The sequence below is a fragment of the Filobasidium floriforme genome (assembly GCF_021052385.1).
Source record: "Filobasidium floriforme strain CBS 6241 chromosome Unknown HD553scaffold_24, whole genome shotgun sequence".
NCBI lineage: Eukaryota > Fungi > Basidiomycota > Tremellomycetes > Filobasidiales > Filobasidiaceae > Filobasidium > Filobasidium floriforme.
The window spans coordinates 207003-221160 of record NW_025763645.1 but is presented as its reverse complement, the minus strand read 5'-3'; the positions used below and the strand labels follow the sequence as shown (position 1 = coordinate 221160).

The 14158-nt window shown below is 52.2% G+C and overlaps 4 protein-coding genes across 4 annotated transcripts; 3 read left to right on the top strand and 1 right to left on the bottom strand.

The window, feature by feature from the left end:
• Nucleotides 1–257: 257 nt before the first annotated feature.
• Nucleotides 258–3438, top strand: HD553DRAFT_277085 (putative histone-lysine N-methyltransferase; the record flags this gene model as incomplete). The annotated part of the gene is made up of 12 exons (XM_046177986.1): nucleotides 258–525; nucleotides 599–707; nucleotides 798–884; nucleotides 969–1092; nucleotides 1176–1351; nucleotides 1417–1538; nucleotides 1590–1675; nucleotides 1733–1840; nucleotides 1907–2014; nucleotides 2082–2264; nucleotides 2332–2853; nucleotides 2917–3438. 12 exons carry the CDS (start codon nucleotides 258–260, stop codon nucleotides 3436–3438), a joined length of 2415 nt encoding a protein of 804 aa, XP_046033490.1.
• An 89-nt stretch (nucleotides 3439–3527) lies between these two features.
• HD553DRAFT_129365 (Paf1-domain-containing protein) lies at nucleotides 3528–5596 on the bottom strand. The gene is made up of 8 exons (XM_046176575.1): nucleotides 5526–5596; nucleotides 5232–5458; nucleotides 4927–5161; nucleotides 4725–4863; nucleotides 4573–4665; nucleotides 4322–4489; nucleotides 3885–4250; nucleotides 3528–3818 (listed from the first exon to the last, which is right to left on the bottom strand). The coding sequence occupies exons 1-8, from the start codon at nucleotides 5540–5542 to the stop codon at nucleotides 3618–3620; spliced, it is 1446 nt and encodes a 481-aa protein (XP_046033489.1). The 5' UTR covers nucleotides 5543–5596; the 3' UTR covers nucleotides 3528–3617.
• An 82-nt stretch (nucleotides 5597–5678) lies between these two features.
• HD553DRAFT_318305 (putative AMP binding protein) lies at nucleotides 5679–8759 on the top strand. The gene is made up of 11 exons (XM_046180851.1): nucleotides 5679–6662; nucleotides 6773–6788; nucleotides 6855–6968; nucleotides 7042–7060; nucleotides 7125–7411; nucleotides 7477–7654; nucleotides 7729–7830; nucleotides 7894–7940; nucleotides 8012–8214; nucleotides 8281–8339; nucleotides 8401–8759. The coding sequence occupies exons 1-11, from the start codon at nucleotides 5847–5849 to the stop codon at nucleotides 8465–8467; spliced, it is 1908 nt and encodes a 635-aa protein (XP_046033488.1). The 5' UTR covers nucleotides 5679–5846; the 3' UTR covers nucleotides 8468–8759.
• A 1684-nt stretch (nucleotides 8760–10443) lies between these two features.
• Nucleotides 10444–13525, top strand: HD553DRAFT_318304 (putative aconitate hydratase). Its single transcript, XM_046180850.1, has 6 exons — nucleotides 10444–10911; nucleotides 10981–12473; nucleotides 12538–12614; nucleotides 12679–12813; nucleotides 12883–12989; nucleotides 13060–13525. Exons 1-6 carry the CDS (start codon nucleotides 10564–10566, stop codon nucleotides 13312–13314), a joined length of 2415 nt encoding a protein of 804 aa, XP_046033487.1. The 5' UTR covers nucleotides 10444–10563; the 3' UTR covers nucleotides 13315–13525.
• Nucleotides 13526–14158: the final 633 nt, after the last annotated feature.

Genomic DNA, 14158 nt, shown 5'->3' with positions numbered 1-14158 from the left:
TGCGTCTTCAGGTTGTTCCGCTCGTCGGCCTTAATCTTACCTCTGCCTACGCAGATACAGGCTTCCTTTGAGTTCTCAGCATGCAGCAACAAGACTCGCTTGTCGCGGGGACCCCTGGCGAACAGGAGCTGCAAGAACGAGCTGTTCTCGAGGAAACACTCTCGACTGGACAGGTTGATATCCCTGTGCCCGCTTTCGACGCACAGAGCATTTTTGGACCTCCTGCAGGCGGTTTATCAAGTGCAACATCGACTGCAATGCCACAGGACGAACGGACACGGGCAAGTAGCGTTGCTTCGAGCTCGTCGACACCACCGATGACCCCTACGGCGAAGCCATCCTTGTCCCGGCGGAGGACTCAGCCCGAACCTATATCCCGCATCTTCATCAAAGATCTGCCAAACGCCGAGCGGGAAGCTCTCAGTACCTTCGCAGAATTGAAGGAGAATGAATTTCAGACGAAAGGTCTCGGGCGGAGCAACCAGCAGGAGGAGATGATGGTGTGCGACTGCGTTTTCGACGAGAGTAAGCTAGACGGCTTGGCTTCATCATCTTCAAGGCCCATTGCTGATATTATACGGGTGCTCTGAAGACGAAGATGACCCGGAACATGCATGTGGCCAAGGGAGTAACTGTATCAACCGAATGACACAGGTTGAATGCTTGCATGGCCAGTGTCAAACGAGAGGACATTGTCAAAATCAGAGGTACGGCTGGGAAACACATTTCCAGTTCAAGGGGGAGGACTGAGGCAAGGACACTTTCGACTGATCACTCAATCTAAATACTGTCAACAGATTTAGCAGAAAGCAATACGCTAACATCGAGATCGTACAAACGGAGAAGAAAGGGTTCGGTATTCGAGCAGGCAGTGATATGAACGCGTAAGTTCAGCTTTTTTCCGCTCTGTCAGAAGGATTGTCGTGTATAGCTATGGCCTGACTGTGTTCCTTGTCTCTCATAACCAGAGAGACGTTCATATATGAGTACATTGGCGAGGTCATCTCTGAGACCACCTTTCGAAAGCGAATACAGGACTACGCCAACGAGGGAATCCAGCACTTCTACTTCATGATGCTTCAGAAGGAAGAGGTACGCGTCGTCACATGATTTAATCATCGCTGTTTACGTAGACAAAACACGAGCTACGGGCTGATGAGTTCGGGTTCTGGTAGTATCTCGACGCAACCAAACGGGGCGGTAAGGCTCGATTTCTCAATCACTCCTGCAACCCAAACTGTTACGTCGCGAAATGGGTCGTCGGCAAACGTATGCGGATGGGAATTTTCGCCAAACGCGACATCCTCGAGGGCGAGGAGTTGACTTTTAATTATAATGTGGACCGCTACGGGTAGGTCTAAGACTATCTTGCTCATCGGGTTCCAACTCGCACTAAGATGTTACGCAATCTCATAGTTACGATGCGCAAATCTGCTACTGTGGCGAGCCGAATTGCTCAGGGTTTATCGGAGGCAAAGTGCAAACTGATCTGGGCACTATGGATGATCTTTATCTCGAAGGCGAGTTCGATCTGGGGGGTCTATCTAATGTTGTGCCAAACTCACTTCGGTGTGATTTACGTAAAACAGCTCTTGGCGTGTCTGAGGAAGTTGCTGCGAATGGACTCAAGGGGAACAAGAAGAAGCGGGCGAAGAGACTCGACGAAGACTTCAACGTGAGTCACACCGAAAATACCCCGCTGCGAGCAAAACTTAACGTAGCTCTTGCACAGCCGGTTCTCAAACCCATGTCATCACAAGACGTTCCCAAAATTGTCGCTGCGCTTCGTCAAGCAACAGCCAACCGACTAATGCTGATCAAGCTATTACAAAGGATCCAAGTGAGACTCGCTGTTCTCGTTGCGAAATCAGTATGTCAGAGCTAATCGCATGTTGCGCTCGACTAGATGACGGACGACGATGCAGCGATTCGGGAAGTTACACGTATGCACGGGTTTAGCAACATGACCACCGTGCTCGGCAGCTTCCCAGAGGATGAGGAAGTCGTTCTGCTGGTAAGATTCAGACCTTGCACAACTGGCAGGCTGTAATTGACGGGCATCTCTTTTCTGGATCGACCAGGTCCTCGAAGCGATGCAAAAGTGGAAAGTCGGCAACCGAGTGAAGATCGAGGACTCCAACATCGAGGAGCCTGTACGAGTTTACCTCGATCACTCCAACGAAAACATTCGCCGGGATGCAGAGAAGCTGCTCAACTATTGGAAGGATCGGCCGACGGTCTTCCGGATACCCCGTAAAGTGCATGTGGTGAGTCCGCGGCGTCAGTGAAATCACTTCCTTTGAAACACTGCTCACTTTGACCTGTTTCTAGCCTGACACCGCTGATGACGCGACCAATGGTGACGCATCGGGAGTGACGCTAGTTTACGACAAACCGAGATATGTGGCGCCCGCAATATCAATATCGACCCCCCTTCCTCAGATGGGCACTTTCACTCCTGCTCCCGTTACACGGCCCATCTTTAAACCAAAACCCAGGTTTCCCTCATCTACACCGACGCCCGTCGTTGCATCACCAGCGCCGGCCAACCCGTTCCTGGACAAGAATCGACTAGATGCTATCTTGGCCCAGGCTCAGGCCAGCCAAGAAGCAGCAGCCCGACAGGCGGCAGCAGAAGCGGAGTTGAAAGCATCACAGGCGATGCAAGCACCCTTATTGAAACGTCGTTCCGAACATGGTGAATCCAGCACCCGGCGGAAGAAGAGCAAGCTATCAAACGAAGCTCAAAAGGAGAAACGATTGATGAAGCTTGTTGGAGAATTCGTTGTCAAGACAATGTCGAAATATCAGCGCCAAATGGAACGCGAAACATTCAAGAAGTATGCGAAGGAGGTAAGTCCTGAAGATATGGGCTACAACAGGCCCTTGAAGCTGAACCGCCTCGTCTTGTCGTAGTGTACTCAACTCCTGGTCGACAAGGAGAAGAGAGGAAAGACCTACCAGGAGGGCAAATTGGACAGATTGTCAGAAGAGAAGAAGGTGAAGCTCAAAAGTTTCATCAAAGAATTTACCCACAAAATCTTGGCCAAGCTCAAGGCACGTGGAAGGTTGATCACGGTATCGACCGACGCGAAGGACTCGCCAGCCGAACGAAGTCACCGCGAGTCTACTGGCAACTCAAATGAGCAGGACAACCAGCTCGTTAACGAGATGTTTGGACACGACGACGAGGACATGAGCATGGATGTGGAAGAAGACGAACAGTTCGATTCACCTCGGGGGGTCCGATCACGCGATTTGACATCGCTCGAGGAGAGTAGCGTCAGCACCCCACCTGCCGCCTCTCCCTTGAATCTGTCCGAAACGAAACCCGATGACGTCCGGATAGTATCCCATGAGGCGCCTCAAACGCCAGAAACTCCACCTTTCGAGGATTTACTGCGCTTAGAGGGTAAAGCGTCGGGATCGTTTGCATAGCATAGAGCCTGTAGGGTTCCACATAGCATTTTTGTTTCGCTTGTTCCCCCCACCTCGGCAACACCAGGTCTCCCGAGGGATGTTGCTCATGTCTTGCTTATTGTATTGCATTATTCTCATTGACGATGTCACGTTATACAAGATCGTCGTGGGAGCAAAAGGTCTCATGAACAGCCGCATCATAATCTGGCGGTATCCCCCATGGCCTCGCCTGCCCTGTCCTGATCCGGCATCTCTGCGTGCAATTCTTCTTGTAACCACTCTGGCTCGAGGAACTTGGCGTGTTCTTCGCGCCGACCTTGTTGTCTCTGCGTCGGATGTTGGTAAGCGAGCGTGAGGGCGTCCCAGTTGTCGTCCAACTGTTGGTAATTTCTTGTCGTCTGCGAGAGGTGAACGAATCGTCAGCAATCGCTATGACAAGCGGTCCGGCACGAGATGCTCACCACTGTACGCATACGCTTGACGTTGACGGTCGAGAACATTTCGACGAAGTAGACCCCCTTGCCCTTGGCTTTTACACGAGTCGACATGTCTTCAACTTCTTCCTTCTTGGCCTCTGCTTCTTCCTCTTTGTCGCCAAAGAGATCGTCATCATCGTCTTCGTCATCCTCTTCGACTTTAGGAGTCTTGTCCCCATTAGCAGATCCCGAAGCATTTCCGGCAGATCCCGAGCTGGTACCGGCAATCTCGTCTTGTTGAGCCATCTGCTCGCCGTCGCAGAACGACAAGACGATGATCTGATCCGTCGCACCGGCTTGACGTTTGTCCTGTTCCACAATTTCGTAATCTTTCAAGAAAGGCAGACGGACGTGCTGCGTCAACGCCATAGGCAAAATCAGCGTGCAGTCCAAACGTGTTATGGAGCATGGATACCGGCGCTCACATCCCACTGAACGTTCGTGTAATCCCTATCCTCGTCTCCGGGCAGCACATGATGGCGGACTTTGTGCCACTGCGGAAGATCTTCCTCGAGAGGCGCATAAGATTGGAAACCCTTGATAGGATCTTGCCGTGGTCGGAAGATACTGGCCAAAAGTTGCTCGTTGGTGATCTGCTCCGTAAGCGGGCATGTCAGCTTTCGTACAATTACGGAACGACCCCTGCAGAAAGCTGGGTGGGTAAATATTTAAATACCTTGTTGGATTCCTTGTCGGTCGGTCTTTCGGGAAAGTTGATCTGATTGTAATGTCCGCTCCAGACGTCCTCATCCGGGAGAACGTCAAAGGCCTACAAGAACCGGTCAGCTTTGGTCCGATCAAGCGAGACCGTTCGTTATCAATACCTACATCAACGGCAGTCACCCCCTTCTTGGTCGGATGTCTGATATTCTTGATGCTCTCGTCGGTAAATTGCTCGTGCTGCCAGAAGGACCGTTCGATAGCTTGCAGCTGGGAGAGCATGGAAGCATCGGGTACCTCAATCTCCCTATCAAACCATGTCTGTCAGCGGTAAATTCGATTGAGCAGGTTCTCACTTAGCCATCCTTACTGTGTCTCTGTCACCCTAGCGATCGTCGGCGCTTTGGATCCATCGTTCTTCCCCATGTACGTCGTCCCTCTCAACCACGTCTCCTCGACTCTGATACGTGGCCGTCCTGCTGTTCCCGGTAGCTGGTGTTGAGTCCCGCTCCCTCCCGCTCCTAGCACGATGTCGGGCATCTCCAGCAGCTCGGCGTCATCCGGATGTAGCGAGTCGATCGGTACAGGTTTCAAGGGGTTGAATTCTAGGATGATTCAGGTAGATCTAAATCAGGCTTCCTGGGCTCGGTGACGAGTGAGTATCCTGATACTCACCTGAATCGACCTCGTCCCACCAGATCCCAGCACAAGCGTTCAGGTCGAGCGGCATCCCAATCTCGCTATCGACCATCATGGGCATGGGCAAGCTCGCCGCATATGCCGAGGTCAAGTCGGCTTTGCCCATTCGTGCCAGGTCCGTGGGTATCTCTATCGTTTGAGGAGGACATGCTGGTGCAGGTATCGGGTTCAGGAACCTGGTCTTGACCAAGAGGTCGGATTTGCTATTGAATGGTGTGAAGTGTGTCAGGTTTACCGGATGGAGGCAGGTATCGTTGTCAGGGAGCTCACGTCTTTTTCGACGACATCACAAGGTCCCGCCAATTCAGCTATCAGGTTCTTTTTACGGCAGTCTATGTTGTATACGAGTTGCAGATATCATCGACATGGTGGTCAATTAACTACTCTACCTTGACATGACATGACCACCCACCATCTCTTGACCTTGGACTCGTCGCGCGAACGAACCTTGCGCATACAACTAACTTGCAAGTACTTCTTCATGAAAGTCACCTCGGCTCACGCACCTTCTCTTCTCGGCCACACCTTGAATGTATATCCCTTGCAGAGCTACCCTCGATCAACTTAGAAAATCGGACAAGCTTGAGAACTATGGATCGGATCTCACCTACGATTTGGCGAGCCGTTCGACCGCTGCATTGTCGGCAGTTCAGTTTGGCATCACGAGCAAGACGAAGCTGCATTCCATCGAATCATGCGGAGATGACCGCAAACAAGGCTTTCATCCAGCCCAGACGAGATGAATGCAGGAGCCCGATCACGGTAGCGAAACGTCTTTATTCGACCATCTATAGGTCGCCGTTCCCGGAACCGGCCTTGCCTCAACCCACGTCGCTGTTTCACTTTCATTTCCCGACGACAGGACTGGACCCTTCGAGAGCCGCTCTACCTGCCTATACGGATGCTCTTACCGGTCAGACATTGACTCAGGGAGAAGTCCGATCGATGTCGCTCAGGATGGGATACGGGATCAAGAAGGTCCCAGAGCTGATCAAGGGAGACGTGGCTCTGATCTTTTCGCCCAACTCGTTAGAGTACGCGGTTGCCTTCTTCGCTTGCCAGGCTGCAGGGTTGGTGGTGACCCCCGCTAGTGCTTCGTATACTCCGCACGAACTCGCCTATCATATCAAGGACAGTACGGCCAAGATCGCTTTCGTCCATCCAGATCTTATGGAGACCTTTGAGAAAGCTCAACAAGTCGTTGAGCAGGAGAATGGCTCTCAGAAGGGTCTCGACGTCTTTCAGTTGACACCGGACTCTGCGGGGGACGTTCAGGACGAAGGAAAAGGTGGCCGATCGTTCTGGACCTTGATGGCCACAGAAGACGAGGTGGGAGACTGGCGAGGTGAGGAGCTAGGGCCAAGGGAGGAGCACAATGCGGCAGTGCTATGTTATAGTAGCGGCACGGTGAATACCAATCTCGACGTGTTGTATCTCGATGCTCTTATTGAAATCTATGTACCCTGGTTCTCTGTTCCTCCCGCTTCATGATCGCTCTGCGGCCTACTTGTTGCCAGACCGGGCTACCTAAAGGTAACTGATCTCTCAAGTTAGAGTTGTGCGTTTCGAGTTTCGCTCAAGCGGATTTGATCGATATAGGTGTCGAGACGACGCACTGGAACCTCACAACGATGCAAACCGTATTCAGTGTGGCCATGGAGAAGCTCTGTCCGGAAGAACAGGATAAGGCTCTGGCTCTTCTGCCGTTCTCTCGTTAGTATATCGCGCATACCTGCGTTTCCCTTGGCTGCTGTCTGCTTACTATCGGACTTCTATTACGTTGCAGATATCTTTGGTCTGGTACTGTTCGTGATATTATCAGTCTGTCTCACAGGCTTAAAGCTGATCTGGTCGATCCGGAACGTATAGCGTACTCCTACACCCTCTGACCATGCGGATACCTATCATCGTCCTCCCCAAATTTACCCCACATACGTTCTTCACAACGATTCAAACACATAAAGTCACCTGGTCTTTCGTGGTCCCGCCGCTGGTATCGCTATTGGCAAACTTCTCGGGAGTTGCCAAGTACGACCTGTCGAGCTTGCGAGGATTGCTCAGCGGGGCAGCTCCGATGAGCCCGGATGTGGCGAGGGCGGCTATGGATAGGTTGAGCGAATCGACTGGGAAAGAGTTCATGATCACTCAAGGATACGGTGGGTTCTGATCTCGCTTCTTTGGATCCCGTGTCCCTTATTGACGGGAATCGTATGTCTTTCAGGTCTCACCGAGACGTCACCGGCGACCCATGTGCTGACGCTGAAAGACGCCCGTCGCAAGCTGGGCAGTATCGGTCAACTGTTACCGAGTCTCGAGGCAAAGATCGTTCAGCCTGATGGGTCGGAGGCGCCTACGGGGACGCCCGGAGAGCTGTTGTTGAAGGGTCCGACCGTGATGAAGTGGGTCTCAAGCGGTCCGACGTGTGCGAACGATTCTTCATCGCGCTCAACGCTTTTCGGCTTGTTTCATCTAGAGGATACTGGCGCAACGAGAGCGCAACAGAGGGTTCGTTCACTGCCGACAAGTGGCTCAAGACGGGAGACGTCGTCAAAGTGGATGAAGAAGGCTTCTGGTAGTGAGTGGTGGAACACATTCAGTAAAATCCTCAGGCTTACTAAAGCTGAACCTCCATGCGCAGTATCGTCGATCGACTGAAGGAGATGATTAAAGTAAAGGGACTTCAAGGTATGTCCAGGCTGAACGTGAGCGATACCAGAAGCCTAACGGATCGCGATCGCGCGTCCCGGGTATCTCAGTCGCACCTGCCGAACTAGAGGCTTTGCTTCTTTCGCACCCGCACATCGTAGATGCTGGAGTGATCGCCACGAAAGACGCAGAAGACAACGAATTGCCACGCGCCTTTGTCGTACCTAGACCCAGCGTTCTGAGCGATATCGTTGCAAGCTCAGAAGCGATGGCTGAATACACGCAAGAGATTGACAATTGGATCAAGGAGAGAGTGAGCTGATCTTGTGATTCGATCCTGCCATCAAATAACTGATCATAGGCTGCTTGCTTAAAACAGGTGAGTCGTCATAAACAGTTGCGTGGCGGAATCATTCCGGTCGAGGCGATTCCTCGAAGGTGAGTTACCGCAGGAAACTCTGCAAGTTGACATGATAAACTCATGCATTTTGGGCTTCAGCGGTTCGGGTAAAATACTACGGCGTCAACTAGCAACACTGAAGCCGCTAGAAGTAGTAATGCCATGAGACACTGATGTAAGATTGAGCGACGATCCAAACAATACAGCGTTTGGGACCTCAGGTACCCCAATCACAAGCTACACGAGTTCCTATAGGAGGGAGCTTGAAGATATATACTTGCAAATCAAGATGAAATTAAGCAACAGGGACAACCTACGCTTCATCTCGGATTGCTGGGTGACGGCTGGCTCCTCAGTTGTATCATAGCCGGCGAACGATCGAGACTGGAGCCCCTGTGATCTGTACTTACTCAGCGACACTATGAGGGTTTCATATTACATCTTTCTGTGATTCTGTGAAGCCCGCAAGTCAGAGTGTCTCTACCCAGGTGCGAATCTGAAACGCGAGAAAAGCTCGCGACGCGTGCGAATATTCTCGAAGGTTTTTGGTCGGGAGCAACAGCGCAGTGATTTCTCTTACAAGAAGAAGCACAACAGCGATACCACCAGCCTGTCCGCTGACGAACATCAGTATTTCATGAGACAGGTCACAAGATTTAGCTCGTTTTGAACGAAACGATCGCAATACCGCCTAGAAGACCGTCGTTTCAGGATCGCAAACTCTCGTTTGACTTTCTTATCGTCACCAGAACGAAAATCAGCGCTTCAGGAGTCTTACAAATCGGTAACCATGACCAGGAGATGACTTCGCTACTTGCTCAAAGCTGCGACCTGGTACAGATATCAAGCCAATTTTGCTGTGGATCTGTTGACTTCTAACTTTTGCGCTCAGACCCTAAGCGACCACTCGGGCGCTGAACGTGCGACGCTGTAGCGATGATCATGTGGGACGCTGGAGGTACTCGAACGCAATTAAGTATGCAGGATGAGTGTCATACCATTTTCGATATGATAGAATCAGATTGTGAATCCTCACAGGCCCTCAAGTACTCAATCAGCGCACCGTGAGAAGAATCGAGGCAGTGCCATGCAGTCTCATCCTGCGGATCGCCGCTCTTTGGGCGCACGCGGAAAGTAGCTTTCCAGGAAGGGGAGTCAAAACTCTTCTGTAACGTAAGCCCTGTTTGTTGCGTGATAATGTACCAACCCAACATGTAGCGCACCGGTCTGAAGTGACTGTTGTTGCGAAGCCGTAAACTTGTAAAGCGCGGAGCAGATGGAGCGACGTAATAGTGCGAACATCTTCAATCGCCAGAAATATTGATCAAGCGACACAGCACAATCTCGAGTACAGAGCGGATGAGAATATTATCACCGATCCGAGACTGCTCAAAGTCATCAAAACAGCTGATCCTGGCGACCGAGATCTCAAAAATACTGACTCATTCCACCCCGTTAGTTAGTACGAATCCGACGAGCGAAGAGGCCATCAAGCGTCTCTTCCAGACACGATGGTACCTATTAGCTCGATCTTAGATCAGGCCAATGTTACTCCAGATCAAGGCGGATGACAATCGGAGCGTAGTCTCGGATTCTGTGTCCGATTAGAGAGGCGTCGAAAGCTTTGCTCGGCGGCTTGTCGAGAGTACAGGCAGCAATTACTGGAGGTTTCACCATCAATGTGGATCGAGGATGGCGGGATCCTCGAAAATGGAGACTCCCAGCGTTTCACATCGTCTCTGCCAAAGTGTAGCAAAGCGCGATGGTAGAGTGGTCTGAAATCCGTCGCACCGTTAGCCGCCTGTGGAGCCTCGGACATCGCCGAACCCGAAGGTGAGATCGATTGCAGCCGACATACCAGATGTCTCGCATGGTCTGAGGGGAGCCAGCTAGTTCTACGTCCTCCATGATGCATACAGCATCGCTTTACAAACAATCCTTGACAAGACACTAGCATGTTTTTGTTGAGGAACTCGACGAAAAGACACCATGTTTCTATGGGAATCTGAAACGCCAACGTTTTCGGCCGAAACTCGCTCATCAACATCACGTGACCAGTGTTGTGGACGAATCTCCGGGAAAAGCCGTCGATCCGAAATCAAAAGAGGTTCATTGGCTCGCAAGAGCGACGACGATAAGATGATGGCTGTTAGCAAGAGGTCATCATCGCTAAAGACACCCGTCTGAGGTTCAGCAAACTGTCGTATCGTTCGGGAATCTTGACCTCGTACTCCGAAAATCATAGCGACGGTCGTCGATATCATGGCCTCCCGACTTGCATCCCGCTCGAGGGCTTTGCCTCGATCATCGGCTTCGTCGACCTTGTCTTTCGGTCGACGATCTCTAGCTACCCACGCCTCGCTTCCTCGACAGTATGACGCTTTGCAAGAGAAGGACTGCTCGAGCATCACGCCGCCATACTCCAAGTTGTTGGACACGCTTGACAAGGTCCGAGAGGTTTTGCCCCGAAACAGCAAACTCACTCTGGCCGAGAAGATCCTGTATGCCCATTTACGGAACCCCGAGGAATGTCTGGCTGGAAGCAAGGGATTGGCGGACGTTCGAGGACAGAGGTATTTGAAGCTTCGCCCCGACCGAGTCGCGATGCAGGTGTGTACCACAGCGGTCCTTGCTTCAGAGTTATCCTTGTTCACTAACGGGTTAACACGCGTTGAATAGGACGCTTCTGCCCAGATGGCTCTGCTTCAGTTCATGACTTGTGGACTGCCGACCTGTGCAGTTCCTACGTCGATTCATTGCGACCATCTGATTCGAGCCGAGACTGGTGCCGAAGCCGACTTGACCCGATCCATCAATCAAAACAAGGAGGTCTTCGACTTTCTCGAGTCCGCCTCGCAAAAGTACGGCATCGAGTTCTGGCGACCAGGAAGCGGTATCATCCACTCTATCGTGCTGGAAAACTACTCGGCGCCTGGATTGTTGATGCTCGGAACCGATTCCCATACCCCCAACGCCAGCGGTCTCGGTGGTCTGGCTATCGGAGTCGGCGGTGCCGACGCTGTGGACGCCATGGCTGACATCCCCTGGTCGCTCAAAGCGCCTCAAGTCTTGGGAGTCAAGCTTACCGGACAGTTGTCTGGCTGGGCCACACCCAAGGATTTGATCTTGCACCTTGCTGGCAAGCTCACGGTACGAGGAGGAACCGGCCGAATTATCGAGTACTTTGGGCCTGGAGTCGAGAACCAGAGTTGCACCGGTCTTGCGACGATCGCCAACATGGGTGCTGAAGTTGGAGCCACGACGTCTGCATTCCCCTACACCGCCAGTATGAAGAGCTACCTCGAAGCGACTGGACGAGCACCAGTCGCTCGTGCTGCCGACTATGCCGCAGCGCAGGGATACCTCGCTGCCGACGAAGGCGCCGAGTATGACCAGGTCATCGAGATCAACCTCTCGGAGCTCGAGCCTCACTTGAACGGACCGTTCACTCCTGATCTTGCGACCCCTCTGAGCAAGTTCAAGGACTTTGTCAAGGAGAACGGATGGAAGGATGACCTTACCTCGGCCTTGATCGGATCATGTACCAACTCGAGTTACGAGGACATGACTAGGGTAGCGTCGATCGCTGAGCAGGCTAAAGCTGCGGGACTTCAAAGCAAAGTTCCTTTCCTGGTAACTCCCGGTTCGGAATTGATCCGTGCTACGATCGAGCGAGACGGACTGCAAGAGACGCTGGAAGGCGTGGGAGCTACGGTGCTCGCCAACGCTTGTGGACCCTGTATTGGACAATGGAACCGAAACGAAAAGCTCGGCGAGGAGAATGCCATCTTGACCAGTTTCAACCGAAACTTCAAGGCTAGGAACGACGGAAATTTGAAGACGATGAACTTTTTAACTTCGCCCGAGATCGTGACCGCCATGTCCTTTGCCGGAAACCTTTCTTTCAACCCCATGACCGACTCTTTGGACACCCCCAACGGACCTTTCAAGTTCAGCCCTCCCAGCGGACAGCGAGTACCTGATAAGGGTTTCACTCCGGGTGACCTCAGCTTCTCTCCCTCCCCCAACCCTGCACCTGTCCCTGAGACCGAGATCGCCATCTCGCCTGACAGTCAGCGGTTGGAGATCCTCGAGCCATTCGGTAGCGCTTTCTCGAACGGTCAGCGGGAACTGCCCAAGATGAAGTGCTTGATGCGAGTCAGGGGCAAGTGGTGAGTACAACAAATCCTATTACGGAAGTCAAGCGGTGAAATTCATTCGGATTGATGTTTCCAGCACAACCGACCACATCTCGGCTGCCGGTCCTTGGTTGAAGTTCAAGGGTCATCTCAGCAACATCTCCGAAAACACTTGTACGTCTCATTCCTGCGGTCATGGCTCGGCCTGTATGCTGATTCGCCGACATGATATTTTCAGTGATCACTGCCGTCAACGACGAGGGTGGTGAAGTGAACGTTGCCTTCGATGCCGAGGGTAAAGACACGATCCCCAACATTATGAAGCGACAAAAGGCTGCTGGTCAGCCATGGATGCTGGTTGTCGACCAGAACTGTAAGCACACCTCATGGCCATAACACGCTCGCATCATCGCACTAAGCGAGAAAAACATCGCCATTACAGACGGCGAAGGCTCTGCTCGTGAACACGCTGCTCTTCAGCCCAGGTTCTATGGGGGTGCCATGATTGTCGCGCGATCGTTCGCTCGTATTCACGAAACCAACTTGAAGGTAGGTTGGCTGATGACCGGATTTTTGCTGGTATAACGTTTTAACGAGATATACCATTCTACCTATCTAGAAACAAGGAATCTTGCCCCTTTGGTTCGCCAACGAGGCTGATTACAGCAAGATTTCGGCCATGGACGATGTCGAGACCGTCGGTTTGGCCAACATTCTCAACGGAGACCTGAATGCACAAGTCACTTTGCGTGTCACCAAAAGCTCGGGAGAGACAGTCGAGATCCCGACCAAGCATACCCTGTCGTCTGACCAGGTCGACTGGATCGCTTCAGGAAGTGCCCTCAACAGCATCCGTGCCAAGTTTGCCAATTGATTTCTGGTACACTGCTGACACCGATTTGTAGACCAGTGGCCGAGACAGGAGGAACCTCGGACCTACGTTGTATGAATTAGTTCCTACCCTTATATCAGTTTAATTCGTGACGGCCAATTTCCTGCTTAGATACGTAGAAATGTTCTCGCTCGCAGACGAATACAGCCCCGTTACCCCTGTGTCAGGCTCACCATAAGCCTTTCATACGGTGGTGACGGGCCTCTGAAACCATCAGTCGGCGATAACTCCGACTCGCGTGGTTTCTCGCTCGAGATGCGCTTATCGTCGCGATGACGAGAGCGAGAGAAGACGCGCGCTTCCTGTTGGCATGTTCTCTCTGCTTCGAGGCCCATTTGCCACTCTCGGCTCGCGGCTTAGCAATCCCCCTGAGCCTCTAGCACGCGCGATCGGCCATTCTGCTGAGTGAGCCTCGCTCTCGTTGCTTCCCAAGCAGCAGCTCCCCTCGCTCGGTCAGCGAACCAGCGAGCGAGCGAGCAACGATCCTGGATTCATCGACTTCATATTCATTCGACCTTCGATCACCTAACACCACGACCCGCCACCTATTTTCTGGTCGTTTTATACCACCAACAAGACAAGAAGATTATTAGGTGAGGATACGCTCCCTTTACACGGCGGCTGGAGACATAATACGGTCGAGCGAGCGTTTGCAAAGAGGACTTTTCAGGAGGCGAATCAATCAGGAAAAGAAGAAACCGGACGAAGGAGAGGGAATCAGATGATGAGGAAGGGACATCAATCGAGGCTGGAGCTGTATCTGTCACGAGATAGCAGTCGTGACAGCAGGATTGGAATTAGCCATGCCATAACTAGACGGTCCAGG